General features: G+C 45.5%; 2 protein-coding genes across 3 annotated transcripts in view; one reads left to right on the forward strand and one right to left on the reverse strand.

Annotated features, from left to right (window-relative positions):
* bbs1 (Bardet-Biedl syndrome 1) overlaps nucleotides 1-2,993 on the reverse strand; it is an 8,794-nt gene extending 5,801 nt beyond the window's left edge. The window contains exons 1-4 of one of the 2 annotated variants that reach the window (XM_079577808.1): nucleotides 2,761-2,993; nucleotides 1,422-1,616; nucleotides 445-645; nucleotides 190-372 (exon numbers count right to left, since the gene is read on the reverse strand). In XM_079577808.1, the coding sequence (XP_079433934.1) occupies nucleotides 190-372; nucleotides 445-645; nucleotides 1,422-1,616 (579 nt within the window). In that variant the 5' untranslated portion in view covers nucleotides 2,761-2,993. Of the gene's footprint in view, nucleotides 1-189; nucleotides 373-444; nucleotides 646-1,421; nucleotides 1,617-2,754 lie in introns of both variants that reach the window. The other variant, XM_079577807.1, reaches the window with a different exon arrangement.
* A 773-nt stretch (nucleotides 2,994-3,766) lies between these two features.
* Nucleotides 3,767-26,448, forward strand: part of LOC306978810 (uncharacterized protein) — a gene marked incomplete at its 3' end in the record, with an annotated part of 34,034 nt that continues 11,352 nt past the window's right edge. Inside the window, exons 1-20 of the mRNA XM_079577490.1 lie at nucleotides 3,767-3,858; nucleotides 6,877-6,983; nucleotides 7,076-7,159; nucleotides 7,929-8,027; nucleotides 8,109-8,247; nucleotides 10,523-10,707; nucleotides 10,817-10,859; nucleotides 12,689-12,825; nucleotides 12,945-13,017; nucleotides 13,975-14,086; nucleotides 14,161-14,235; nucleotides 14,963-15,109; nucleotides 16,247-16,415; nucleotides 20,543-20,741; nucleotides 22,234-22,349; nucleotides 22,426-22,529; nucleotides 22,656-22,773; nucleotides 25,994-26,075; nucleotides 26,191-26,252; nucleotides 26,324-26,443. Coding sequence (XP_079433616.1) covers nucleotides 6,882-6,983; nucleotides 7,076-7,159; nucleotides 7,929-8,027; nucleotides 8,109-8,247; nucleotides 10,523-10,707; nucleotides 10,817-10,859; nucleotides 12,689-12,825; nucleotides 12,945-13,017; nucleotides 13,975-14,086; nucleotides 14,161-14,235; nucleotides 14,963-15,109; nucleotides 16,247-16,415; nucleotides 20,543-20,741; nucleotides 22,234-22,349; nucleotides 22,426-22,529; nucleotides 22,656-22,773; nucleotides 25,994-26,075; nucleotides 26,191-26,252; nucleotides 26,324-26,443 — 2,166 coding nt within the window. The 5' untranslated portion in view covers nucleotides 3,767-3,858; nucleotides 6,877-6,881. The remainder of the gene's footprint in view (nucleotides 3,859-6,876; nucleotides 6,984-7,075; nucleotides 7,160-7,928; nucleotides 8,028-8,108; nucleotides 8,248-10,522; nucleotides 10,708-10,816; nucleotides 10,860-12,688; nucleotides 12,826-12,944; nucleotides 13,018-13,974; nucleotides 14,087-14,160; nucleotides 14,236-14,962; nucleotides 15,110-16,246; nucleotides 16,416-20,542; nucleotides 20,742-22,233; nucleotides 22,350-22,425; nucleotides 22,530-22,655; nucleotides 22,774-25,993; nucleotides 26,076-26,190; nucleotides 26,253-26,323; nucleotides 26,444-26,448) is intronic.

Genomic DNA, 26,448 nt, shown 5'->3' on the forward strand with positions numbered 1-26,448 from the left:
TACTGCAATACTACTGCAATACTACTGCAACAGAGTACTGCAGGTGATCACCGTCTGAGACAGTAGTTATCATTAAACTCATTATTGTCTTGTTTTTTCGTTGTCTCCCACAAAGGAAATGTCCATATTTGGATGACAGCGCCTCTCGTGCTACACGTGGATACCAAACCTGACTGAACAAGTTCTTACCTGTCTCCTGAGTGGCTGGTCCTTGTGCAGAGACAGAAACTCGTCCATGTCCGGGGGGTCGAGGGACAGGAAGCGGAGCGAGCGCGAGGACAGCGGGCGCTCGGATTTACTCCTGATGCCCTCCAGGACGTCCCGCAGAGACGCCGGGTCGATGTGCCCCTCCCGCGCCTGCGCCCACACCTCCTGGACGGCCAATCAGAGCACAGAGAGTTGGTTTCATGGATCTGAGAGCGTTTTGTGTGAAAGAGTCCAGACCTGCTCCAGAGGCTCCAGCTCCAGCCCGGGCAGAGTGAACTTAAAGTACGGCCTCAGGTTCTTATAGACGTAAACACAAGGACCCGAGGCCACGGCCAACGCGGGGACCCGGGGCTCGTTCAGGTCCATGAAGAACGCCACGAGGCCGGAGGGGAGGTCGAGGAGAGAGGACTCGCTGACGAGAGACGTGCCGCGATAAACCTGAAGAGACAGCATCGAAACATCATCAAAACAGCATCAAAACACAAACAACACATCATCAAAACGTCATCGAAACATCATCAAAACACAAGCAAAACATCCTCAAAACATCATCATGAAGAACGCCACGAGGCCGGAGGGGAGAGGACTCACTGACGAGAGACGTGCCGCGATAAACCTGAAGAGACAGCATCGAAACAGATTCAAAACAGCATGAAAACGTCATGAAAACGTCATCGAAACATCCTCAAAACATCATCAAAACCTCATCAAAACGGCATCAAAACAGCATCAAAACCTCATCAAAACCTCATCAAAACAGCATCAAAACACAACAAAACATCATTATGAAGAACGCCACGAGGCCGGAGTGGAGGTCGAGGAGAGAGGACTCGCTGACGAGAGACGTGCCGCGATAAACCTGAAGAAACATCATCGAAACATCATCGAAACATCATCGAAACATCATCGAAACATCATCGAAACATCATCGAAACATGACTAAAACATGACTAAAACATGACTAAAACATGACTAAAACATGACTAAAACATGACTAAAACATGACTAAAACATGACTAAAACATGACTAAAACATGACTAAAACACGGCGAGGGGAGGCTGTGGTGTTGCTGCAGTAAATGAAAAACAGGAAGAGGCAAAAGTTTCCAAAAGAGAAAAGAAAAACTAGACTTGAAAACCACAACAGAAACAGTCTGTTTAACAAACAGACGTGTGTGTCTGATGCCCTCCCGTCCTCCCGTAGTGAGGCTCACCTTGAGTTTCATGCCGGTGGTCCCTGTGCTCCCTGTGGTCCCTGTGGTCCCTGAAGTCCCGAGGTCGGCCAGAACCAGACAGTTTTCTCCGTCTCCGCTGAGGTCGGCCAGGTCCATACAGCTGCTCAGAGTGTTCACCCCGGCCACAGGGTCAGAGTGGGCCTCCAGCCACGGACTGGGCTCCGGGTCCGACATCTGACAGAAACATCAGATATAAACCAAACTAAACCGGCCACAGGGTCAGAGTGGGCCTCCAGCCACGGACTGGGATTCAGGTGGAGGTTAAGAGGTTAATGTATTCTTGCCTGTTCTTGTTTTTTAAAGAGGGAGTGTTCTGCTTTAAAGAGGGGGTGTTCTGCTTTAAAGAGGGGGTGTTCTGCTTTAAAGAGGGGGTGTTCTGCTTTAAAGAGGGGGTGTTCTGCTTTAAAGAGGGGGGTGTTCTGCTTTAAAGAGGGGGTGTTCTGCTTTAAAGAGGGGGTGTTCTGCTTTTGTCAGTCCCATAGCACCAGTCTATATCTCACTACAATGATGACAAACCTTCTGTTGGTCTGTAAATGCAGTAAATTAGAATAACTGCCTTGTATAAAATGTCTCTCTCAAAATGGCTGTAGTGAATGTCTTGAAATAGGCCTCTGTCTCTTTAAGAACCTCTGAGCCTTTAGACACGCCCCCTCCACACGCTGTCTGTGGCATCAGTGGGGAGGGGGTTCTGCTGAGGAGCAGTGGTTGGTTACTCGGCTGGTGACCAAAGCTCGGAGGCGTCTCCAGGAGGTGGGGGCGTTCCTAGGAGGACTCAGGCAAACCTATCCCTAAAATGGCCGCCATCAGAGTTTTTACAGATTACTCAGAAATACGTGAATGTGCCAAGGCAACACTTCAGCCATGTTTTTAATGAGGGAGTGACAGAATAACAGGATGGAAAGCTTGAAAAAGTCCATTTTGCATAATAAGGTGTAAAACAGCAAATGAAATGTCTGCTTTGACCTAATATGAGTAAATAAAACACCTCCACATCCCACAGTCTGCCCCACGTTAAGGGTTTTTCAGGTGGTCAAACGGGCTAGAAGAGATTTTATAAAGACACATTTCTCTTTGCTTTATTCTAACATAAAAACAAGATCCATTCCACTTTTAGCATATTAGCTACATTATAATATAAATCATAAACAACGTCAAAAACGACCTGTTGCTAAAATTAAACAATAACATGAAACATCTTTATAAACGAAGGAAAATACAATTCTCCTGGAAGACAAAGATCATAATAAACCGTGAAAACGTAACTAAAAGCTTGAATTAAACCCAGATGAAGCTAATTCGGGCTAGCTCTTACCGTTACCAAGGAGACGCGTCCGCTCGCGCACCCCTTCTTCCCGCGGAGGGTTCCTGCCTTTTTCTGCCTTTTTGGACAAAATAAACGGTTTATTTCACTCGAACACGATTCAAAACATGTTAATAGCAGACTGTGTGTTCCGCTGACGCGCGGGTGTGAGGGCTACGCGCGGTTTGGAGGAGGATAATCCACCAAATCCATCAAATCCGATCCGATTTGACTGTCATCTGCAGCCGCGGCTCAAGCTGATGACGACATCGAACAGCGACGCGGGGTATTTTGTAGTTCGTTTATTTTATAGTTGTTGGTGTTTTTTTTTTTTAATATCTTACACGTTTTATCTGCATGTACGTTTAAGTATTCAACAGTTACACAACACGACGTCTTGACAAAAGCGAGGAAATAGCAACAAAAGCGAGGAAATACTGACACAAGCGAGGAAATAGCGACAAAAGCGAGGAAATAGTGAATAGTGAGCAATAAAAGAGCAACAAAAAGGTGCCAGGAAAGCCACAATAAGAATAAAAAAAAAACGTACGGAAAACGTGACACAAATGTAAAGAAAAAGTCATAAAAAGTGACAAAAATGCTACAAAAAGTGACCAGTGGCAGCCGCGACGCAGCGTGATGACGTCCTCGAGCAGCGACACGGGTTATTTTGTAGTTCTTGTCGTTTTTTTTATATCTTTAACACGTTTTCTCTGCCTGTACGCTTTGGTGTTCAACAATCACACTATAAGACTTAAACCCGTGACGCTTGCTTATTTTTTAATGAATAAACAGAAGTGTGTAGAGTTGAAAACATCCAAGCTATGTTTGTATTTCCTTTTTTAATCAATGAGAATATAACGAGACTACGCGAGACCACCTGAATTAAATGTATAATATTTATTGAAATAATTGTGTCGTTGTTTATGATTAATTCAGGCATTTATTTACGCGTAATTTAATATTAATTCGTTCTTTTTTTAGCGAGCCGCAGTTCTCGCTCTGTGATTGGTCGGCTCGGCTCTCGCAGTTTAAAAAGGAGCGCGGAGGAAACACCGACGGCGGCTCATGGTTTTGCCTTTTATTCTTCATTTTTTAGGACGAACGCGCTTCACTGTGAGTCACAACACACGACACCGAAAAGCGAACATTTAGAACCGCATCAGAGCCTAAGAATATTCAACCTAAAACAAAAAGAACGCGTTTAACGAGGCGAGGAGGGGGCTACTGCTAACCGTGGCTAATGCTAACAACAACAACAGCGTTTAAAGTCGCGTTTCCTGCTCAAAACCTTCACGTTTCGTCTCGGGTGTGTTTCAGAATGAAGCTGAACGATGTTTGCGCTCGTGTGTGTCCGTGTAACAGCGCACAGGGGGGAGAATGTGGAGGTTTATTCACCAAAACCCTCCTAATCCACGTTAGTTATGTTAAAGACTGGGTTATTGCGCAACACACCGTGGCCTGAAGGCTGTTTCTTTACTGCTTTGTTACTTGGATTTTTTACATTTATTTCCTCTGATTATTAAGCATCAGAATGAACGGGGTCGGAGTTCAAAGATAAGAAGAAGATATTGTACTAGAGTAGGTGGTAGAACTACTCTAGTACAATATCTTTATGGTACTTTTCACTGATAACAACCCTATTTATGAAGGATCTTTCTCAGGTTACATAAACTTCTAGCACAGAGCGTTCCTCTAATGATCAGCTTATTTATTGTCGATTATAGATTTGTTTGTGCAGCCGATGTTTCCTGTAGTGATGGGATTTATGGCTCTTTTCTTCGGAGTCGAGTCTTCTGGATCTGTTCAAAGACTAGGACTGGGTTTTAGACCACAGGATACTTGGTTTCAATGGAGTTCGGGAATGTCCACAGTTACCATGGAGATCCTCCATCTTTGCAGCTGTTAGCATACATTTCCATAGACTTACATTAGCTAAAAAGTATAAAAGTGGAGGAAAAAACCAGTGGAGCGACTCTGTTAGCTGCTGAGCTACTGCTAGTGAATACATCTAACTCACTGTGGTCTCCAAGTGTTTTAATGTGAACAATAACTCCAGTATTTTAACTTTTAAAATCTCCATTAGTTTACAATGGCTGCTAATCCCATAATGCTTAGCGATATGACGTCACATTCCCGAACTCTATACCTAGTACTAAAACATTTGTCATGTAGAACCAGAAAACAGATCCATAATGTCAAGAAATGTGTGGAAAAATTGGGAAAATTGTGGCAAAAATGAAGAAAAATGGGGGAAATAAGACACATTTTTAGTAATGACAAAATGAGAACATTTGAGGGGAAACAAAAAATATATTTTATTGGAGCTGGACCAACAGCATCAAAACTTGGATCTGGTTTTCACAATATCTAAGACGGCTTCGATAAAAGGCTTTTATTAAAATTAAAGTCCTATATTGACAAAAGGGTGATATTTAGTCTTTGAAAAACGTGTTGTGAATCAGATCTGATAAAAAGAGGCTGTAGCTGTGACTTTACAGCAGAAGCTTTCACTTGTGTGGCTCCGAGACAGGGTTGCCAAGTCTGGGCAGCAAAACCCGCCCAAAAATATCTGAAAACCGCGGAAAACCCGCGGACATACGGCGCGGCTGGAATTTTCAATATTGTTTACTAGTTAACAGAGCCCACGTGCTCCTGCGATGATGAGAAACCGCCCCTATTTCCCCCTTATTGAAAAAGCAGCTTACAGAGCCTTGGATTTGCTTTCGAAATAGTGATTTTGATCAAGTCAACATTGATTACAGCAAGGCAAAAAAACACGGACAATTTTTTTCACCCGCGGAATGGCTTTAAAAACCGTCTGGCAACCCTGCTCCGAGATCCGGGTGGAACCTTTCACTGTAATGTTTCTGTCATAAGACTAAAGGTCAGAAATATCAAGAATCTCCTTGTGTCGTTTACAGTAAAGATGGAGTCGTCTCTGGTGTTTACTTATGTATTTATTGTTTATTTGTTGTTTACAGTAAAGATGGAGTCGTCTCTGGTGTTTACTTATGTATTTATTGTTTATTTGTGTCGTTTACAGTAAAGATGGAGTCGTCTCTGGTGTTTACTTATGTATTTATGTTTATTTGTTGTTTACAGTAAAGATGGAGTCGTCTCTGGTGTTTACTTATGTATTTATTGTTTATTTGTTGTTTACAGTAAAGATGGAGTCGTCTCTGGTGTTTACTTATGTATTTATTGTTTATTTGTGTTGTTTACAGTAAAGATGGAGTCGTCTCTGGTGTTTTCTTATGTATTTATTGTTTATTTGTGTTGTTTACAGTAAAGATGGAGTCGTCTCTGGTGTTTACTTATGTATTTATTGTTTATTTGTTTACAGTAAAGATGGAGTCGTCTCTGGTGTTTACTTATGTATTTATTGTTTATTTGTTTACAGTAAAGATGGAGTCGTCTCTGGTGTTTACTTATGTATTTATTGTTTATTTGTTGTTTACAGTAAAGATGGAGTCGTCTCTGGTGTTTTCTTATGTATTTATTGTTTATTTGTGTCGTTTACAGTAAAGATAGAGTCGTCTCTGGTGTTTACTTATGTATTTATTGTTTATTTGTTGTTTACAGTAAAGATGGAGTCGTCTCTGGTGTTTATTATGTATTTATTGTTTATTTGTGTTGTTTACAGTAAAGATGGAGTCGTCTCTGGTGTTTTCTTATGTATTTATTGTTTATTTGTGTTGTTTACAGTAAAGATGGAGTCGTCTCTGGTGTTTACTTATGTATTTATTGTTTATTTGTGTCGTTTACAGTAAAGATGGAGTCGTCTCTGGTGTTTACTTATGTATTTATTGTTTATTTGTTGTTTACAGTAAAGATGGAGTCGTCTCTGGTGTTTATTATGTATTTATTGTTTATTTGTGTTGTTTACAGTAAAGATGGAGTCGTCTCTGGTGTTTATTATGTATTTATTGTTTATTTGTGTTGTTTACAGTAAAGATGGAGTCGTCTCTGGTGTTTACTTATGTATTTATTGTTTATTTGTGTTGTTTACAGTAAAGATGGAGTCGTCTCTGGTGTTTATTTATGTATTTATTGTTTATTTGTTGTTTACAGTAAAGATGGAGTCGTCTCTGATGTTTACTTATGCATTTATTGTTTATTTGTTGTTTACAGTAAAGATGGAGTCGTCTCTGGCCGGTAAACCGGAGCGGGCGGGGCCTGTGGAGGTGGAGGACATTCGGAAAGACCTGCTCAGTGACTTCTCTGCTCTGCCCACACTGGTCACTACTCTTTATTTCTGTATCTTCATATGTTCAGAAGAAACGGAGGAAAAGTGTGGATAAAGTGATGAATGTTTCCTGTGTTTGAACAGGACGCGGCTCAGACGGAAAACCTGCAGGTGTTTCTGCGGATACGACCTTTCACCTCCGCGGAGAGCGACAGCGGAGAGGAGCAGGTGAGGAGTTGTAACACCTGTTATTACACCTGTTATTACACCTGTTATTACACCTGTTATTACACCTGTTATTACACCTGTTATTACACCTGTTATTGCACCTGTTATTACACCTGTTATTACACCTGTTATTACACCTGTTATTACACCTGTTATTGCACCTGTTATTACACCTGTTATTGCACCTGTTATTACACCTGTTATTACACCTGTTATTACACCTGTTATTACACCTGTTATTGCACCTGTTATTACACCTGTTACTACACCTGTTATTACACCTGTTATTGCACCTGTTATTACACCTGTTACTACACCTGTTATTACACCTGTTATTGCACCTGTTATTACACCTGTTATTGCACCTGTTATTACACCTGTTATTGCACCTGTTATTGCACCTGTTATTGCACCTGTTATTACACCTGTTACTACACCTGTTATTACACCTGTTATTGCACCTGTTATTACACCTGTTATTGCACCTGTTATTGCACCTGTTATTGCACCTGTTATTGCACCTGTTATTACACCTGTTATTGCACCTGTTATTGCACCTGTTATTGCACCTGTTATTACACCTGTTACTACACCTGTTATTACACCTGTTATTGCACCTGTTATTACACCTGTTATTGCACCTGTTATTGCACCTGTTATTGCACCTGTTATTGCACCTGTTATTACACCTGTTATTGCACCTGTTATTGCACCTGTTATTGCACCTGTTATTACACCTGTTATTACACATGTGTCTGTGTTTCCTCAGGACTGTGTGACGGTCGAAGGCTCAGACACTGTGATCCTCAGAGCCCCAAGATCCATCAAGTCTCTGCCTCAGACGGGACAGAAGTTCACCTTCACCCAGGTACCCCCTCCCTCCCTCTCTCCCCCCCCCTCCCTCTTGCCCCCCCCCCCTCTCGCTCCTGTTGACCTCTCCTGTGTTCAGGTGTTTGGGCCGGACTCGTCTCAGAGGGCCGTGTTCGACGGCTCCGTCCGGACTCTGGTCAGAGACGTTCTGGCCGGAGGAAACTGTCTGGTCTTCACTTACGGAGTCACCAACGCCGGGAAGACCTTCACCTTCCTCGGTCCGTGCAGAACCCTGGACTAAACCTGGACTAAACCAGGACTAAACCTGGACTAAACCTGGACTAAACCTGGACTAAACCTGGACTAACCCTGGACTAAACCTGGACTAAACCTGGACTAAACCTGGAGTAAACCTGGACTAAACCTGGACTAAACCTGGACTAAACCTGGACTAAACCTGGGCTAAACCAGGACTAACCCTGGACTAAACCTGGACTAAACCAGGACTAAACCTGGACTAAACCTGGACTAACCCTGGACTAAACCAGGACTAAACCAGGACTAAACCTGGACCAAACCTGGACTAAACCAGGACTAAACCAGGACTAAACCAGGACTAAACCTGGACTAAACCTGGACCAAACCAGGACTAAACCTGGACCAAACCTGGACTAAACCAGGACTAAACCTGGACCAAACCTGGACCAAACCTGGACCAAAACTGGACCAAAACTGGACCAAAACTGGACTAAACCTGGGCTAAACCTGGACTAAACCTGGACTAAACCAGGACTAAACCAGGACTAAACCTGGACTAAACCTGGACTAAACCTGGACTAAACCTGGACTAAACCTGGACTAAACCTGGACTAAACCTGGACCAAACCTGGACTAAACCTGGACCAAACCTGGACCAAACCTGGGCTAAACCTGGACTAAACCTGGACTAAACCTGGACTAAACCTGGACTAAACCTGGACTAAACCTGGACTAAACCTGGACCAAACCTGGACCAAACCTGGACCAAACCAGGGCTAAACCTGGGCTAAACCTGGACTAAACCAGGACTAAACCTGGACTAAACCTGGACTAAACCAGGACTAAACCAGGACTAAACCAGGGCTAAACCTGGACTAAACCTGGACCAAACCTGGACTAAACCTGGACTAAACCAGGACTAAACCTGGACTAAACCTGGACCAAACCTGGACTAAACCTGGACTAAACCTGGACTAAACCTGGACTAAACCTGGACTAAACCTGGACTAAACCTGGACTAAACCTGGACCAAACCTGTTCTAAACCTGGACTAAACCAGGACCAAACCTGGACTAAACCTGGACTAAACCTGGACTAAACCTGGACTAAACCTGGACTAAACCTGGACTAAACCAGGACCAAACCTGGACTAAACCTGGACCAAACCTGGACTAAACCTGGACCAAACCTGTTCTAAACCTGGACTAAACCTGGACCAAACCTGGACTAAACCTCGACCAAACCTGGACCAAACCTGGACCAAACCTGGACCAAACCTGGACTAAACCTGGACTAAACCAGGACTAAACCAGGACTAAACCTGGACTAAACCTGGACTAAACCTGGACTAAACCTGGACCAAACCTGGACTAAACCAGGACTAAACCTGGGCTAAACCTGGACTAAACCTGGACCAAACCTGGACTAAACCAGGACTAAACCTGGACTAAACCTGGACTAAACCAGGACTAAACCTGGACTAAACCTGGACTAAACCTGGACTAACCCTGGACTAACCCTGGACCAAACCTGGACTAACCCTGGACTAAACCTGGACCAAACCTGGACCAAACCTGGACTAAACCTGGACTAAACCTGGACTAAACCTGGACTAAACCTGGACCAAACCTGGACCAAACCTGGACCAAACCTGTTCTAAACCTGGACTAAACCTGGACCAAACCTTGACTAAACCTGGACTAAACCTGGACTAAACCTGGACTAAACCTGGACCAAACCTGGACCAAACCTGTTCTAAACCTGGACTAAACCAGGACCAAACCTGGACTAAACCTGGACCAAACCTGGACTAAACCTGGACCAAACCTGGACTAAACCTGGACTAAACCTGGACTAACCCTAGACTAAACCTGGGCCAAACCTGGACTAACCCTGGACTAACGCTGGACTAACCCTGGACTAACCCTAACTAAAGACCTGTGTGACCTCCTCAGGGCCGGACCACGACTCGGGCCTAACCCTGGACTAACCCTGGTCTAACCCTGACTAAAGACCTCTCTGACCTCCTCAGGGCCGGACCACGACTCGGGCCTAACCCTGGACTAACCCTGGTCTAACCCTGACTAAAGCCTGTGTGACCTCCTCAGGGCCGGACCACGACTCGGGCCTAACCCTGGACTAACCCTGGACTAACCCTGACTAAAGACCTGTCTGACCTCCTCAGGGCCGGACCATGACTCGGGCCTAACCCTAACTAAAGACCTGTGTGACCTCCTCAGGGCCGGACCACGACTCGGGCCTAACCCTGACTAAACACCTGTGTGACCTCCTCAGGGCCGGACCACGACTCGGGCCTCCTCCCGCGCTCGCTCTCCGTGATCTTCAACAGCATCGAGGGCAGACTGTACCAGCCTGGAGACCTGAAGCCTCTGAGGTGCAGAGACTTCACCCGCCTGACCCCGGAGCAGCAGACCGAGGACAGCGCCACCAAGAGGACGCTGCTCAGGCTGTTTAAAGAGGTGCTGCCCCCCCTGCTCCTGCCCCCCCTGCTGCCCCCTGCTGCTGCATGTTGGAATAACAGGAACACCCCCTGCTTTAACCGAGTGTTAACCCTCTGCTCCTCCACAGAGCGACCGCAGCCACACCTCCATGAAGAGCACCTTTCTGGACGGTTTGTACTTTTTAAATCACGTTCCCGTCGTTGGGTCCTGGGACAGTACAGGCCCTACAGTGTCTAAAGCAGGGGTGCCCAAACTTTTTTCATGGGGGGCCGCATATTGAAGCGTACACGGGGTGAAGGGCCGTAGCTCGGTAGTTAGTGCCGCAAAACCTTCAACTAGCAGAGGTTTAAATTGTGCCCCAAACCTTCACGCAGCTCTGTCTCACAGTAAAATGTTAGTTGTTTGGTTAGAATTGTATAGAATTATTACATTTCAAATAAAAAGGTCTATCTCTGGTGATGTGAATGAATTGGTCTGAGGGCCGCATTTGGCCCCCGGGCCGCACTTTGGACACCCCGGTCTAAAGTGACTACAGTGTCTAAAGCAGGGGTGCCCAAAGTGGGGCCCGCGGGCCAAATTTGTCCCACCGAAACAATTTTGTTGGCCCGCCAGAGAGTGACCTACTTTTGTGCTCATTCTCAAAGGTAAATATGGATGCAGTACACTTTTTGACCACCAGCGTCAAATTGGGGGCGCTGTTTCACTCCTTTCACAAAGTTAAAGGAATAGGCCACCGTTTTTACATACTGAGATATGCTCTTACCTCACTTTAGTCGAGTTAATATATCCCCGTCTGGTCTTTGTCCGTGCGCTCACACATACGCAGCCTCTCCCACATGTCACATAGCTCCAAAAAAGCTCACGATAGAAGCTACCAAGCTCTTCCACGTGTTCCCTATTTAAATAAAGTTACGTGAAGTGTTTTCATGTGAAGTAATGATACAGGAGCAGTAACTCCTAAAGACTTCCCGCTCACTTCCGTCAATAACCTTTAGGAGTTACTGCGCGGACGCTGTGCTCCTGTATCATTACGCCTCACAATATAGTTCCCCTTTTTATCTGCTTATAAAATCCACACGTTACATTTCTGTGTAAATATACTTCACATGAAAACACTTCATGTAACTTTATTTAAATAGGGAACACGTGGAAGAGCTTGGTAGCTTCTATCGTGAGCTTTTTTGGAGCTATGTGACATGTGGGAGAGGCTGCGTATGTGTGAGCGCACGGACAAAGACCAGACGGGGATATATTAACTCGACTACGGTTAGGTAAGAACATATCTCAGTATGTAAAAACGGTGGCCTGTTCCTTTAAGGAAACACTGGTGTTTATAAATTACAGAGTGTTTTAGCATCAACTTTCACAGTTTTCCAACTTTTATTGCAAAGGCTGTTACATCAACAACTGTATATGTTAAAAATTGACTTATAAAAGAATTGATGCTGAACTGACACTTTCAAAATAATCATTTTCTTTATGTGAATGAATGATTTAAAGTCACTGTCGGAGCTGTAGATGCAGGTGATTTCTTTTTTTTGCACTAAATTGCTACAATAGTTGATTTTGTTTTACTAAAATTAGGCTTTTGCCATAGTTACCATTTGTTTAATGTAGCACGTTATTTGCATAGATAGAAACAAATGCAAATGTGGGCCATTGAAAACATTAAAAGTAAATATAATCTTTATAATTATCAGTTATTTGTGTTTTTTGTGCTTGACGTCGCCGTGTTTGGCCCACGACTCACAGGCACTTTTTCATTTTGGCCTCGGAGACACAAAGTTTGGGCCCCCCTGGTCTAAAGTAAAAAGTTTGGCCCCCCCTGGTCTAAAGTAAGAGGTTTGGGCCCCCCTGGTCTAAAGTAAAAAGTTTGGCCCCCCCTGGTCTAAAGTAAGAGGTTTGGGCCCCCCTGGTCTAAAGTAAGAGGTTTGGGCCCCCTGGTCTAAAGTCAGAGCTCTTTCCTCTGTTGTCCCTGACCCTGTTGCCTTCGCCTCAGGCTCGAACCTCACCGACTCCAGCCTGAGCTCGGACCAGGACTCGTTCGTGGTGGACGACGGCGGCAGCGCCAAGTTCTCCGTGTGGGTGTCGTTCTGCGAGATCTACAACGACAACATCCACGACCTGCTGCAGCACGTACGTCTGTCTGTCCCCCGGGGGCCCCCTGTCTGACCCCAGAGCCCCCTGTCTGACCCCCGGGCCCCTGTCTGTCCCCAGAGCCCCCTGTGTGACCTTCTGACCCGTGGTGTGTTCAGGTTCCACACGGGCAGCAGAAGAGGACGGTGCTGCGTCTGTCCCAGGACGTGAAGGGGAACAGCTTCATCAAAGGTACAGTTAGGGCTGCTCGATTATTGAAAAAATAATAATCGCGATTATTTTTGTCATAATTGAAATCACGATTATTCAAACGATTATTTGTTGCCTTTAAAAAAAATCCAGCAGAAAAAGTGACAAAAATCCAGCAAAAAAATGACAAAAATCCAGCAGAAAAAGTGATAAAAATCCAGCAAAAAAATGACAAAAATCCAGCAAAAAAAAAAAGACAAAAATCCTGCAAAAAAAGACAAAAATCCATTCAAAAAAAGACAAAAATCCTGCAAAAAAAAAGACAAAAATCCAGCAAAAAAAGACAAAAATCCTGCAAAAAAAGACAAAAATCCAGCAAAAAAAAAAGACAAAAATCCAGCAAAAAAAAGACAAAAATCCAGCAAAAAAAAGACAAAAATCCAGCAAAAAAAAGACAAAAATCCAGCAAAAAAAAAGACAAAAATCCAGCAAAAAAAAGACAAAAATCCCAAAATTAAAAATTAGAAGAAAAAAAGGAAAAAAATTGAAAAAAATATTTGAAAAAAAAAAGGAAAAATAAATAAATAAAAATTATAATTGATTTTTTGCGATTATGCAAATTTTGTAATCGTTTACTGTTGTAATCGAAATCGTAATCGAATTTCGATTAATTGCACAGCCCTAGGTACAGCGCCCCCTGCAGTCCCGGACCTTTATCACAGGAGTCTTTACAGTTAGAGCTGGTGATGAAACGACGAGGGCCGGCTTTAATTAAGCAATTATCTTCAACATCATGAATATGTGGATTCTGGTTTCTCTCCTGGTTCCTCAGACCTGCGGTGGTTTTAAACTGGTTTCTCTGGTGTTTCTCAGACCTGCGGTGGTTTTAAACTGGTTTCTCTCCTGGTTCCTCAGACCTGCGGTGGTTTTAAACTGGTTTCTCTCCTGGTTTCTCAGACCTGCGGTGGTTTTAAACTGGTTTCTCTCCTGGTTCCTCAGACCTGCGGTGGGTGCAGGTGAGCAGCTCAGACGAGGCCTACAGAATCATGAAGATCGGGAAGAAGAACCAGAGCATGTCCTCCACGCGCCTCAACCATCTGTCCAGCAGGAGGTGCTAGATTTACCTCTTGTCCTGTCCTCCCTCCGGGCGTCATAGAACCCCAGTTAACTCTGTAACTGTTACAGCCACAGCATCTTCAGCGTCCGCCTGATGAAGATCGACTACGTGGGAGGAGCGGCTCGAGTCCTGGGCATCAGCGAGTGAGTTACTCTGATCCTCTAATACTGATACTCTAGCACTCTGCTCTCTCTGTGTTTATGAAGTATTTAAAGTACTTTAAAGTGTATTATTGTATTACAGACTGTCTCTGTGTGACCTGGCCGGCTCAGAGCTCTCTGTGTTTATGAAGTATTTAAAGTACTTTAAAGTATATTATTGTATTACAGACTGTCTCTGTGTGACCTGGCCGGCTCAGAGCTCTCTGTGTTTATGAAGTATTTAAAGTACTTTAAAGTATATTCTTGTATTACAGACTGTCCCTGTGTGACCTGGCCGGCTCAGAGCGCTGCTCTCTGTGTTTATGAAGTATTTAAAGTACTTTAAAGTATATTCTTGTACTACAGACTGTCCCTGTGTGACCTGGCCGGCTCAGAGCGCTGCTCTCTGTGTTTATGAAGTATTTAAAGTACTTTAAAGTATATTCTTGTATTACAGACTGTCCCTGTGTGACCTGGCCGGCTCAGAGCGCTGCTCTCTGTGTTTATGAAGTATTTAAAGTACTTTAAAGTATATTCTTGTACTACAGACTGTCCCTGTGTGACCTGGCCGGCTCAGAGCGCTGCTCTCTGTGTTTATGAAGTATTTAAAGTACTTTAAAGTATATTCTTGTACTACAGACTGTCCCTGTGTGACCTGGCCGGCTCAGAGCGCTGCTCTCTGTGTTTATGAAGTATTTAAAGTACTTTAAAGTATATTCTTGTACTACAGACTGTCTCTGTGTGACCTGGCCGGCTCAGAGCGCTGCTCTCGGACTCATAACACCGGAGAGAGACTGAAGGAGGCGGGAAACATCAACAACTCTCTGCTCACTCTGGGCAAATGCATCAGCGCCATGAGGAACAACCAGCACAGCAAGTACGTACTTGTACTGCAGTACTACTGCAGTACTACTGCAGTACTACTGATGCGAGAACATCACAGAGAGTTCTGTACTCGGGCCTCTGCAGCAGTGGTGTTGGTGTTCCACAGGGTTCCGTACTCGGGCCTCTGCTATTCTCGTTATGATATTGATATGCTAATGTTGCTAATGTTGCTAATGTTGCTAATGTTGCTAATGTTGCTAATGTTGCTAATGTTGCTAATGTTGCTGATGATGCTAATGTTGCTAATGTTGCTAATGTTGCTGTTGCTAATGTTGCTAATGTTGCTGATGATGCTAATGTTGCTAATGTTGCTGATGATGCTCTTCACTCATGGGGCCAGTGTTCAGTCAGTCGCTGCCAGACTCACCGAGGGCCTGAACAAAGTGACCGGATTAAACCAAGTTGTCTGAAGCTCAACTCAAAAAAGACCGTCTGCATAAAAAAAACCTTGAAACAAGAGAGATCGTCTGTGTTTTTGGATGGAGAGGAGCTGGAGTCACTGACCCACTTTAAATATCTTGGAATAATCTTGGATCCCAACCTCACATTCAAAAGGTCACAAGCACCATCAAATTCAGTTTTAAACATTATAAACAAATCCGACCCTTTAACAGAGGCAGCAGAGTCATACCTCCACTCTATGATATTCTCCTGTATTGAATGTTGTTTCACGGCCTGGTCCTCGATGTCCCTCAGACGGATTCTGGAGAAACAAGTGTCAGATCGAGGTCTGACTTAAAGGGGTCCTCGCTCATATTCACGTCCTCTCTCTCATATATCGTTGATGTTCTCGTAGGTTCCTGACGTTGTTCTAGTTGCTCTCTGTGATGTTCTCTCATATCGAGGTTCTCTCTCTCATATATCGTTGATGTTCTCGTAGGTTCCTGACGTTGTTCTAGTTGCTCTCTGTGATGTTCTCTCATATCGAGGTTCTCTCTCTCATATATCGTTGATGTTCTCGTAGGTTCCTGTCGTTGTTCTACTTGCTCTCTGTGATGTTCTCTCATATCGAGGTCCTCTCTCTCATATATAGTTGATGTTCTCGTAGGTTCCTTAGTTGTTCTAGTTGCTCTCTGTGATGTTCTCTCATATTGAAGTCCTCTCTCATATATAGTTGATGTTCTCGTAGGTTCCAGCAGCACATTCCGTTCCGGGAGTCGAAGCTCACTCACTTCCTGCAGTTCTTCTTCTGCGGCTCCAGCTCCGGCAGCGTCACGATGGTCGTCAACATCAACCAGAGCGCCTCGTGCTTCGACGAGACGCTCAACGTGCTCAAGTTCTCCGCGCTCGCCCAGAAGGTACAGATATAAAGTTCTCCTCACTCAGAAGGTACAGATATAAAGTTCTCCTCGCTCAGAAGGTACAGATATAAAGTTCTCCTCACTCAGAAGGTTCAGATATAATGTAACGCAGAGGTTAGCGTGAGCGGCTAACGCAGAGGTTAGCGTGAGCGGCTAACGCAGAGGTTAGCGTGAGCGGCTAACGCAGAGGTTAGCGTGAGCGGCTAACGCAGAGGTTAGCGTGAGCGGCTAACGCAGAGGTTAGGGCTAAAGCAGAGGTTACCGTGAGAGGCTAACGCAGAGGTTAGCGTGAGAGGCTAACGCAGAGGTTAGCGTGAGAGGCTAACGCAGAGGTTAGCGTGAGCGGCTAACGCAGAGGTTAGCGTGAGCGGCTAACGCAGAGGTTAGGGCTAAAGCAGAGGTTACCGTGAGCGGCTAACGCAGAGGTTAGGGCTAAAGCAGAGGTTACCGTGAGAGGCTAACGCAGAGGTTAGCGTGAGAGGCTAACACAGAGGTTAGCGTGAGCGGCTAGCGCAGAGGTTAGCGTGAGCGGCTAACGCAGATATAAAGTTCTCCTCACTCAGAAGGTACAGATATAAAGTTCTCTCACTCAGAAGGTACAGATATAATGTAGCGCAGAGGTTAGTGTGAGAGGCTAACGCAGAGGTTAGCGTGAGCGGCTAACGCAGAGGTTAGCGTGAGCGGCTAACGCAGAGGTTAGCGTGAGCGGCTAGCGCAGAGGTTAGCGTGAGCGGCTAATGCAGAGGTTAGCGTGAGCGGCTAACGCAGAGGTTAGCTAGAGCGGCTAGCGTAGAGGTTAGCGTGAGCGGCTAGCATAGAGGTTAGCGTGAGCGGCTAACGCAGAGGTTAGCATGAGCGGCTAACGCAGAGGTTAGCGTGAGCGGCTAACGCAGAGGTTAGCTAGAGCGGCTAGCGTAGAGGTTAGCGTGAGCGGCTAGCGTAGAGGTTAGCGTGAGCGGCTAACACAGAGGTTAGCGTGAGCGGCTAAAGCAGAGGTTAGCGTGAGAGGCTAACGCAGAGGTTAGCGTGAGCGGCTAACGCAGAGGTTAGCGTGAGCGGCTAACGCAGAGGTTAGCATGAGCGGCTAACGCAGAGGTTAGCGTGAGCGGCTAACGCAGAGGTTAGCGTGAGCGGCTAACGCAGAGGTTAGCTAGAGCGGCTAGCGTAGAGGTTAGCGTGAGCGGCTAGCGTAGAGGTTAGCGTGAGCGGCTAACACAGAGGTTAGCGTGAGCGGCTAAAGCAGAGGTTAGCGTGAGAGGCTAACGCAGAGGTTAGCGTGAGCGGCTAACGCAGAGGTTAGCGTGAGCGGCTAACGCAGAGGTTAGCATGAGCGGCTAACGCAGAGGTTAGCGTGAGCGGCTAGCGTAGAGGTTAGCGTGAGCGGCTAGCGCAGAGGTTAGCATGAGCGGCTAACGCAGAGGTTAGCGTGAGCGGCTAACGCAGAGGTTAGCTAGAGCGGCTAGCGTAGAGGTTAGCGTGAGCGGCTAGCGTAGAGGTTAGCGTGAGAGGCTAACGCAGAGGTTAGCGTGAGCGGCTGACACAGAGGTTAGCGTGAGCGGCTAAAGCAGAGGTTAGCGTAAGCGGCTAACGCAGAGGTTAGCGTGAGAGGCTAAAGCAGAGGTTAGCGTGAGAGGCTAAAGCAGAGGTTAGCGTGAGCGGCTAACGCAGAGGTTAGCGTGAGCGGCTAACGCAGAGGTTAGCGTGAGCGGCTAACGCAGAGGTTAGCGTGAGCGGCTAGCGTAGAGGTTAGCGTGAGCGGCTAACGCAGAGGTTAGCATGAGCGGCTAACGCAGAGGTTAGCGTGAGCGGCTAACGCAGAGGTTAGCTAGAGCGGCTAGCGTAGAGGTTAGCGTGAGCGGCTAGCGTAGAGGTTAGCGTGAGAGGCTAACGCAGAGGTTAGCGTGAGCGGCTAACGCAGAGGTTAGCGTGAGCGGCTAACGCAGAGGTTAGCATGAGCGGCTAACGCAGAGGTTAGCGTGAGCGGCTAACGCAGAGGTTAGCATGAGCGGCTAACGCAGAGGTTAGCGTGAGCGGCTAACGCAGAGGTTAGCGTGAGCGGCTAGCGCAGAGGTTAGCGTGAGCGGCTAATGCAGAGGTTAGCGTGAGCGGCTAACGCAGAGGTTAGCTAGAGCGGCTAGCGTAGAGGTTAGCGTGAGCGGCTAGCATAGAGGTTAGCGTGAGCGGCTAACGCAGAGGTTAGCATGAGCGGCTAACGCAGAGGTTAGCGTGAGCGGCTAACGCAGAGGTTAGCGTGAGCGGCTAGCGCAGAGGTTAGCGTGAGCGGCTAACGCAGAGGTTAGCGTGAGCGGCTAGCGCAGAGGTTAGCGTGAGCGGCTAGCGCAGAGGTTAGCGTGAGCGGCTAATGCAGAGGTTAGCGTGAGCGGCTAATGCAGAGGTTAGTGTGAGAGGCTAACGCAGAGGTTAGCGTGAGCGGCTAACGCAGAGGTTAGCGTGAGCGGCTAACGCAGAGGTTAGTGTGAGAGGCTAACGCAGAGGTTAGCGTGAGCGGCTAACGCAGAGGTTAGCGTGAGCGGCTAACGCAGAGGTTAGCGTGAGCGGCTAGCGCAGAGGTTAGCGTGAGCGGCTAATGCAGAGGTTAGCGTGAGCGGCTAACGCAGAGGTTAGCTAGAGCGGCTAGCGTAGAGGTTAGCGTGAGCGGCTAGCATAGAGGTTAGCGTGAGCGGCTAACGCAGAGGTTAGCATGAGCGGCTAACGCAGAGGTTAGCGTGAGCGGCTAACGCAGAGGTTAGCTAGAGCGGCTAGCGTAGAGGTTAGCGTGAGCGGCTAGCGTAGAGGTTAGCGTGAGCGGCTAACACAGAGGTTAGCGTGAGCGGCTAAAGCAGAGGTTAGCGTGAGAGGCTAACGCAGAGGTTAGCGTGAGCGGCTAACGCAGAGGTTAGCGTGAGCGGCTAACGCAGAGGTTAGCATGAGCGGCTAACGCAGAGGTTAGCGTGAGCGGCTAGCGTAGAGGTTAGCGTGAGCGGCTAGCGCAGAGGTTAGCATGAGCGGCTAACGCAGAGGTTAGCGTGAGCGGCTAACGCAGAGGTTAGCTAGAGCGGCTAGCGTAGAGGTTAGCGTGAGCGGCTAGCGTAGAGGTTAGCGTGAGAGGCTAACGCAGAGGTTAGCGTGAGCGGCTGACACAGAGGTTAGCGTGAGCGGCTAAAGCAGAGGTTAGCGTAAGCGGCTAACGCAGAGGTTAGCGTGAGAGGCTAAAGCAGAGGTTAGCGTGAGAGGCTAAAGCAGAGGTTAGCGTGAGCGGCTAACGCAGAGGTTAGCGTGAGCGGCTAACGCAGAGGTTAGCGTGAGCGGCTAACGCAGAGGTTAGCGTGAGCGGCTAGCGTAGAGGTTAGCGTGAGCGGCTAACGCAGAGGTTAGCATGAGCGGCTAACGCAGAGGTTAGCGTGAGCGGCTAACGCAGAGGTTAGCTAGAGCGGCTAGCGTAGAGGTTAGCGTGAGCGGCTAGCGTAGAGGTTAGCGTGAGAGGCTAACGCAGAGGTTAGCGTGAGCGGCTGACACAGAGGTTAGCGTGAGCGGCTAAAGCAGAGGTTAGCGTAAGCGGCTAACGCAGAGGTTAGCGTGAGAGGCTAAAGCAGAGGTTAGCGTGAGAGGCTAAAGCAGAGGTTAGCGTGAGCGGCTAACGCAGAGGTTAGCGTGAGCGGCTAACGCAGAGGTTAGCGTGAGCGGCTAACGCAGAGGTTAGCGTGAGCGGCTAACGCATAGGAAAGAGTTCAAACAGTATAAAGTTCTCTCACTCAGAAGGTGCAGATATAAAGTTCTCTCACTCAGAAGGTACAGATATAAAGTTCTCCTCGCTCAGACGGTACAGATATAAAGTTCTCCTCGCTCAGAAGGTACAGATATAAAGTTCTCTCACTCAGAAGGTTCAGATATAAAGTTCTCTCACTCAGAAGGTACAGATATAAAGTTCTCCTCACTCAGAAGGTACAGATATAAAGTTCTCCTCACTCAGAAGGTTCAGATATAAAGTTCTCCTCACTCAGAAGGTTCAGATATAAAGTTCTCTCACTCAGAAGGTTCAGATATAAAGTTCTCTCACTCAGAAGGTACAGATACAAAGTTCTCTCCCTTGTTTCTCCTCCTGACTCTGCGTCCTCTCTCCTCAGGTGGTGGTGCTGAACTCTCGCCCTCCTCCGCTCGCCGCTGCCCTCCCCAGGTCAGCCATGGAAGTGTCTCTGATCATCGACGAGGCGGAGACGCGGCGCTTCAGGGGCAGGAAGAGCTCCCTGGTGGCCTGGGAGACCAGCCTGGAGGACGTGCAGGAGGCCGACGACTGGGAAACCGAGGAGACGGAGGAGATGGAGGGTAGGTTCCCCCTAGCAGGTTGAGGGACCTGAGGGCGGAGTCAGGGCTGTAGATGTTCTTCTTCAGGTCCATGTGTCTGTGCTTGAGTCTCCCTCAGATGAACCTCTTGGAGACACTGTGGGAGTGAGGACAGTTGAGGGACCTGAGGGCTGAGTCAGGGCTGTAGATGTTCTTCTTCATGTGTCTGTGCTTGAGTCTCCGTCAGATGAACCTCTTGGAGACACTTTGGGAGTGAGGACAGTTGAGGGACCTGAGGGCGGAGTCAGGGCTGTAGATGTTCTTCTTCATGTGTCTGTGCTTGAGTCTCCGTCAGATGAACCTCTTGGAGACACTGTGGGAGTGAGGACAGTTGAGGGACCTGAGGGCGGAGTCAGGGCTGTAGATGTTCTTCTTCAGGTCCTTGTGTCTGTGCTTGAGTCTCCGTCAGATGAACCTCTTGGAGACACTGTGGGAGTGAGGACAGTTGAGGGACCTGAGGGCGGAGTCAGGGCTGTAGATGTTCTTCTTCATGTGTCTGTGCTTGAGTCTCCGTCAGATGAACCTCTTGGAGACACTGTGGGAGTGAGGACAGTTGAGGGACCTGAGGGCGGAGTCAGGGCTGTAGATGTTCTTCTTCAGGTCCATGTGTCTGTGCTTGAGTCTCCGTCAGATGAACCTCTTGGAGACACTGTGGGAGTGAGGACAGTTGAGGGACCTGAGGGCGGAGTCAGTGCTGTAGATGTTCTTCTTCAGGTCCTTGTGTCTCTGCTTGAGTCTCCGTCAGATGAACCTCTTGGAGACACTTTGGGAGTGAGGACAGTTGAGGGACCTGAGGGCGGAGTCAGGGCTGTAGATGTTCTTCTTCAGGTCCATGTGTCTGTGCTTGAGTCTCCGTCAGATGAACCTCTTGGAGACACTTTGGGAGTGAGGACAGTTGAGGGATCTGAGGGCGGTGTCAGGGCTGTAGATGTTCTTCTTCATGTGTCTGTGCTTGAGTCTCCGTCAGATGAACATCTTGGAGACACTGTGGGAGTGAGGACAGTTGAGGGACCTGAGGGCGGAGTCAGGGCTGTAGATGTTCTTCTTCATGTGTCTGTGCTTGAGTCTCCGTCAGATGAACCTCTTGGAGACACTGTGGGAGTGAGGACAGTTGAGGGACCTGAGGGCGGAGTCAGGGCTGTAGATGTTCTTCTTCAGGTCCTTGTGTCTGTGCTTGAGTCTCCGTCAGATGAACCTCTTGGAGACACTGTGGGAGTGAGGACAGTCGAGGGACCTGAGGGCGGAGTCAGGGCTGTAGATGTTCTTCTTCAGGTTCATGTGTCTGTGCTTGAGTCTCCTCAGATGAACCTCTTGGAGACACTGTGGGAGTGAGGACAGTTGAGGGACCTGAGGGCGGAGTCAGGGCTGTAGATGTTCTTCTTCATGTGTCTGTGCTTGAGTCTCCGTCACATGAACCTCTTGGAGACACTGTGGGAGTGAGGACAGCTTTGTGACTCTGTTGTTGCTTCATCAGGAGACGACCTGGAGGACAGTCTGGCTGAAGGAGAGGAGACGGAGCTGGAGGAGACGGAGCTGGAGGAGACGGTTCTGGAGGCGGCGGCTGAGGACACTATGGACCAGGGACAGCAGGTACGTCCGGCTCTCCACCTGTTCCTGCAGGTGTACGAGTACTACGCAGTGTTTGAAGTACTTGTGTGTACTTTAGTCCCACGCAGAGGCCGCTCTCCGTCTGGTTCTGGAGGCCCAGATTCGAGAAGAGGTCAGCGCTGAGTTCATGGAGCTGTTTAGCAAGATGGAGAAGGACTACAGGTTTGTACTTCTATGTACTATTACTGCGTACTACTGCTACTACTGCGAATGTTACTGCTGCTCCTATCCAGTGTTACGTACTGCAATATTTCCTCCTGAAGGAACTAAAGTCTTGTGTCTCCTCAGCGAGCGTCTGGACAAGGAGCGTGAGATCCTGGAGGAGCGAGCGGAGAAACGAGTGGAGATCCTCAAGAACCTGGTCCACAAAACGGTGGACCTCAGCGCTCTGGAGGCTCACAGACCGGTGAGGAAGTGTCCTCCTCACACACCTTCTCCAAACCGTCGCTTTAGCAGCTGCTGTCCCTGCACTAACAGCATCAAAACTCTATTTATTTCTCCTTCTTTTATTTCGGTTCCTGCTTTAACTTTAACCAGATCCTGTAAACACGACGCTGGCATTTGTAGAAAATGGCGCTTTACTTTGCGTTCAGATCGGCAGGTCTTTGGTCTTTTTTCAATGAAGAAACTTGCCTCTAGTGCTGCTCGATTATTGAAAAAATAATAATCACGATTATTTTTGTCATAATTGAAATCACGATTATTCAAACGATTATTTGTTGCCTTTAAAAAAATCCATCAAAAAAGTGACAAAAATCCATTAAAAAACGACAAAAATCCAGCAAAAAAGTGACAAAAATCCAACAAAAAGTGACAAAAATGCATTTAAAAAAAAGACAAAAATCCAGCAAAAAAGTGACAAACATCCAGCAAAAAAGTGACAAACATCCAGCAAAAAAGTGACAAAAATCCATCAAAAAAGTGACAAACATCCAGCAAAAAAGTGACAAACATCCAGCAAAAAAGTGACAAACATCCAGCAAAAAATTGACAAAAATCCAGCAAAAAAAATGACAAAAATCCATAAAAAATGACAAAAATCCAGCAAAAAAGTGACAAAAATCCAGCAAAAAAGTGACAAAAATCCAGCAAAAAAGTGACAAAAATCCATAAAAAACGACAAAAATCCAGCAAAAAAGTGACAAAAATCCAGCAAAAAAAATGACAAAAATCCATAAAAAATGACAAAAATCCAGCAAAAAAGTGACAAAAATCCAGCAAAAAAGTGACAAAAATCCATAAAAAACGACAAAAATCCAGCAAAAAAGTGACAAAAATCCATCAAAAAAGACAAAAATCCAGCAAAAAAAGACAAAAATCCATAAAAAACGACAAAAATCCAGCAAAAAAGTGACAAAAATCCAGCAAAAAAGTGACAAAAATCCAGCAAAAAAGTGACAAAAATCCATAAAAAATGACAAAAATCCAGCAAAAAAGTGACAAAAATCCAGCAAAAAAGTGACAAAAATCCAGCAAAAAAGTGACAAAAATCCATAAAAAACGACAAAAATCCAGCAAAAAAGTGACAAAAATCCATCAAAAAAGACAAAAATCCAGCAAAAAAAGACAAAAATCCATAAAAAACGACAAAAATCCAGCAAAAAAGTGACAAAAATCCAGCAAAAAAGTGACAAAAATCCAGCAAAAAAGTGACAAAAATCCATAAAAAACGACAAAAATCCAGCAAAAAAGTGACAAAAATCCAGCAAAAAAGTGACAAAAATCCAGCAAAAAAGTGACAAAAATCCATAAAAAACGACAAAAATCCATCAAAAAAGTGACAAAAATCCATAAAAAAAGACAAAAATCCAGCAAAAAAGTGACAAAAATCCAGCAAAAAAGTGACAAAAATCCAGCAAAAAAAGACAAAAATCAGTAAAAAACGACAAAAATCCAGCAAAAAAGTGACAAAAATCCAGCAAAAAAGTGACAAAAATCCAGCAAAAAAGTGACAAAAATCCAGCAAAAAAGTGACAAAAATCCAGCATAAAAGTGACAAAAATCCATAAAAAACGACAAAAATCCAGCAAAAAAGTGACAAAAATCCAGCAAAAAAGTGACAAAAATCCATAAAAAACGACAAAAATCCAGCAAAAAAGTGACAAAAATCCAGCAAAAAAAAGACAAAAATCCAGCAAAAAAGTGACAAAAATCCAGCAAAAAAGTGACAAAAATCCAGCAAAAAAGTGACAAAAATCCATCAAAAAAGACAAAAATCCATAAAAAACGACAAAAATCCAGCAAAAAAGTGACAAAAATCCATAAAAAAAGACAAAAATCCAGCAAAAAAGTGACAAAAATCCAGCAAAAAAGTGACAAAAATCCAGCAAAAAAGTGACAAAAATCCAGCAAAAAAAGACAAAAATCCATAAAAAACGACAAAAATCCAGCAAAAAAGTGACAAAAATCCATCAAAAAAGTGACAAAAATCCAGCAAAAAAGTGACAAAAATCCATAAAAAACGACAAAAATCCATCAAAAAAGTGACAAAAATCCATAAAAAAAGACAAAAATCCAGCAAAAAAAGACAAAAATCCATAAAAAACGACAAAAATCCAGCAAAAAAGTGACAAAAATCCAGCAAAAAAGTGACAAAAATCCAGCAAAAAAGTGACAAAAATCCAGCAAAAAAGTGACAAAAATCCATAAAAAAAGACAAAAATCCAGCAAAAAAGTGACAAAAATCCAGCAAAAAAGTGACAAAAATCCAGCAAAAAAGTGACAAAAATCCAGCAAAAAAAGACAAAAATCCATAAAAAACGACAAAAATCCAGCAAAAAAGTGACAAAAATCCATCAAAAAAGTGACAAAAATCCAGCAAAAAAGTGACAAAAATCCATAAAAAACGACAAAAATCCATCAAAAAAGTGACAAAAATCCATAAAAAAAGACAAAAATCCAGCAAAAAAAGACAAAAATCCATAAAAAACGACAAAAATCCAGCAAAAAAGTGACAAAAATCCAGCAAAAAAGTGACAAAAATCCAGCAAAAAAAGACAAAAATCAGTAAAAAACGACAAAAATCCAGCAAAAAAGTGACAATAATCCAGCAAAAAAGTGACAAAAATCCAGCAAAAAAGTGACAAAAATCCAGCAAAAAAGTGACAAAAATCCAGCAAAAAAGTGACAAAAATCCAGCAAAAAAGTGACAAAAATCCATAAAAAGCGACAAAAATCCAGCAAAAAAGTGACAAAAATCAATTAAAAAAAAAGACAAAAATCCAGCAAAAAATCCCAAAGTTAAAAATTTTAAAAAACAAAATTAGGAAGAAAAAAAAGAAAACAAAATTATAATAGATTTTTTGCGATTATGCTAATTGTGTAATCGTTTACTGTTGTAATCGAAATCGTAATCGAATTTCGATTAATTGCACAGCCCTACTTTACTCTGCTGTAGATGAACCCAGGGCTGAGCAGGACAGTTCTCAGGGTCTTGTTCCTCTGAGAGAAGCTTCACCATGACCTGACCATGAGCGATTACAGAGGAGCTCTTTTCACGCCGAGGGCCTCATTGCGTTTGCACACGAGTAAAGTTCAAATAAACGTGTTTGGCGTCTGAAGAAGGAGAGAATCTGTCCATGAGCGACTCCAGGCTGAAGCTCCTTTTGTTAAACCTTATCGTGCAGGACTCGGAGGGGATGGTTCTTGAGGACTTCCTCAGTGCCCAGGAGCTCCAGAAGATCAGGGAGCAGCAGCTCAACGCGGCAGGTAACAACCCCTCACTCTCCTCAGACTGGTTAGGTTTGACTCAAATAAACTTCAGGGAAAAGGCTGGAGCTGGAAGAGGGTTTGTGCTTCTGTATTTATGTTCTGTTTGTTTCAGAGCTGGAGAAGCAGCGAAAGGCGTCGGAGCAGCAGCTTCAGGAGCTTCAGGAGCTCCAGCAGGTCAGACTCTCCTGGTGACCCGTCTGTTCAGATGTTTGTGTCCATCACTAACTGTGTGTGTGTCGGAGCAGAGTCTGCAGCGGCGTCAGGAGCAGCTCTCTGAGCTCGGAGACCTTTGTGAACAGAAGGAGGAGATCATCTCCAAACTGACCTCCGCCCTGGACCAGACTGTGGAGGACGCCACCCGAGAGGTACT

The sequence above is a fragment of the Gobius niger genome (assembly GCF_951799975.1).
Source record: "Gobius niger genome assembly, chromosome: 19".
Lineage (NCBI taxonomy): Eukaryota > Metazoa > Chordata > Actinopteri > Gobiiformes > Gobiidae > Gobius > Gobius niger.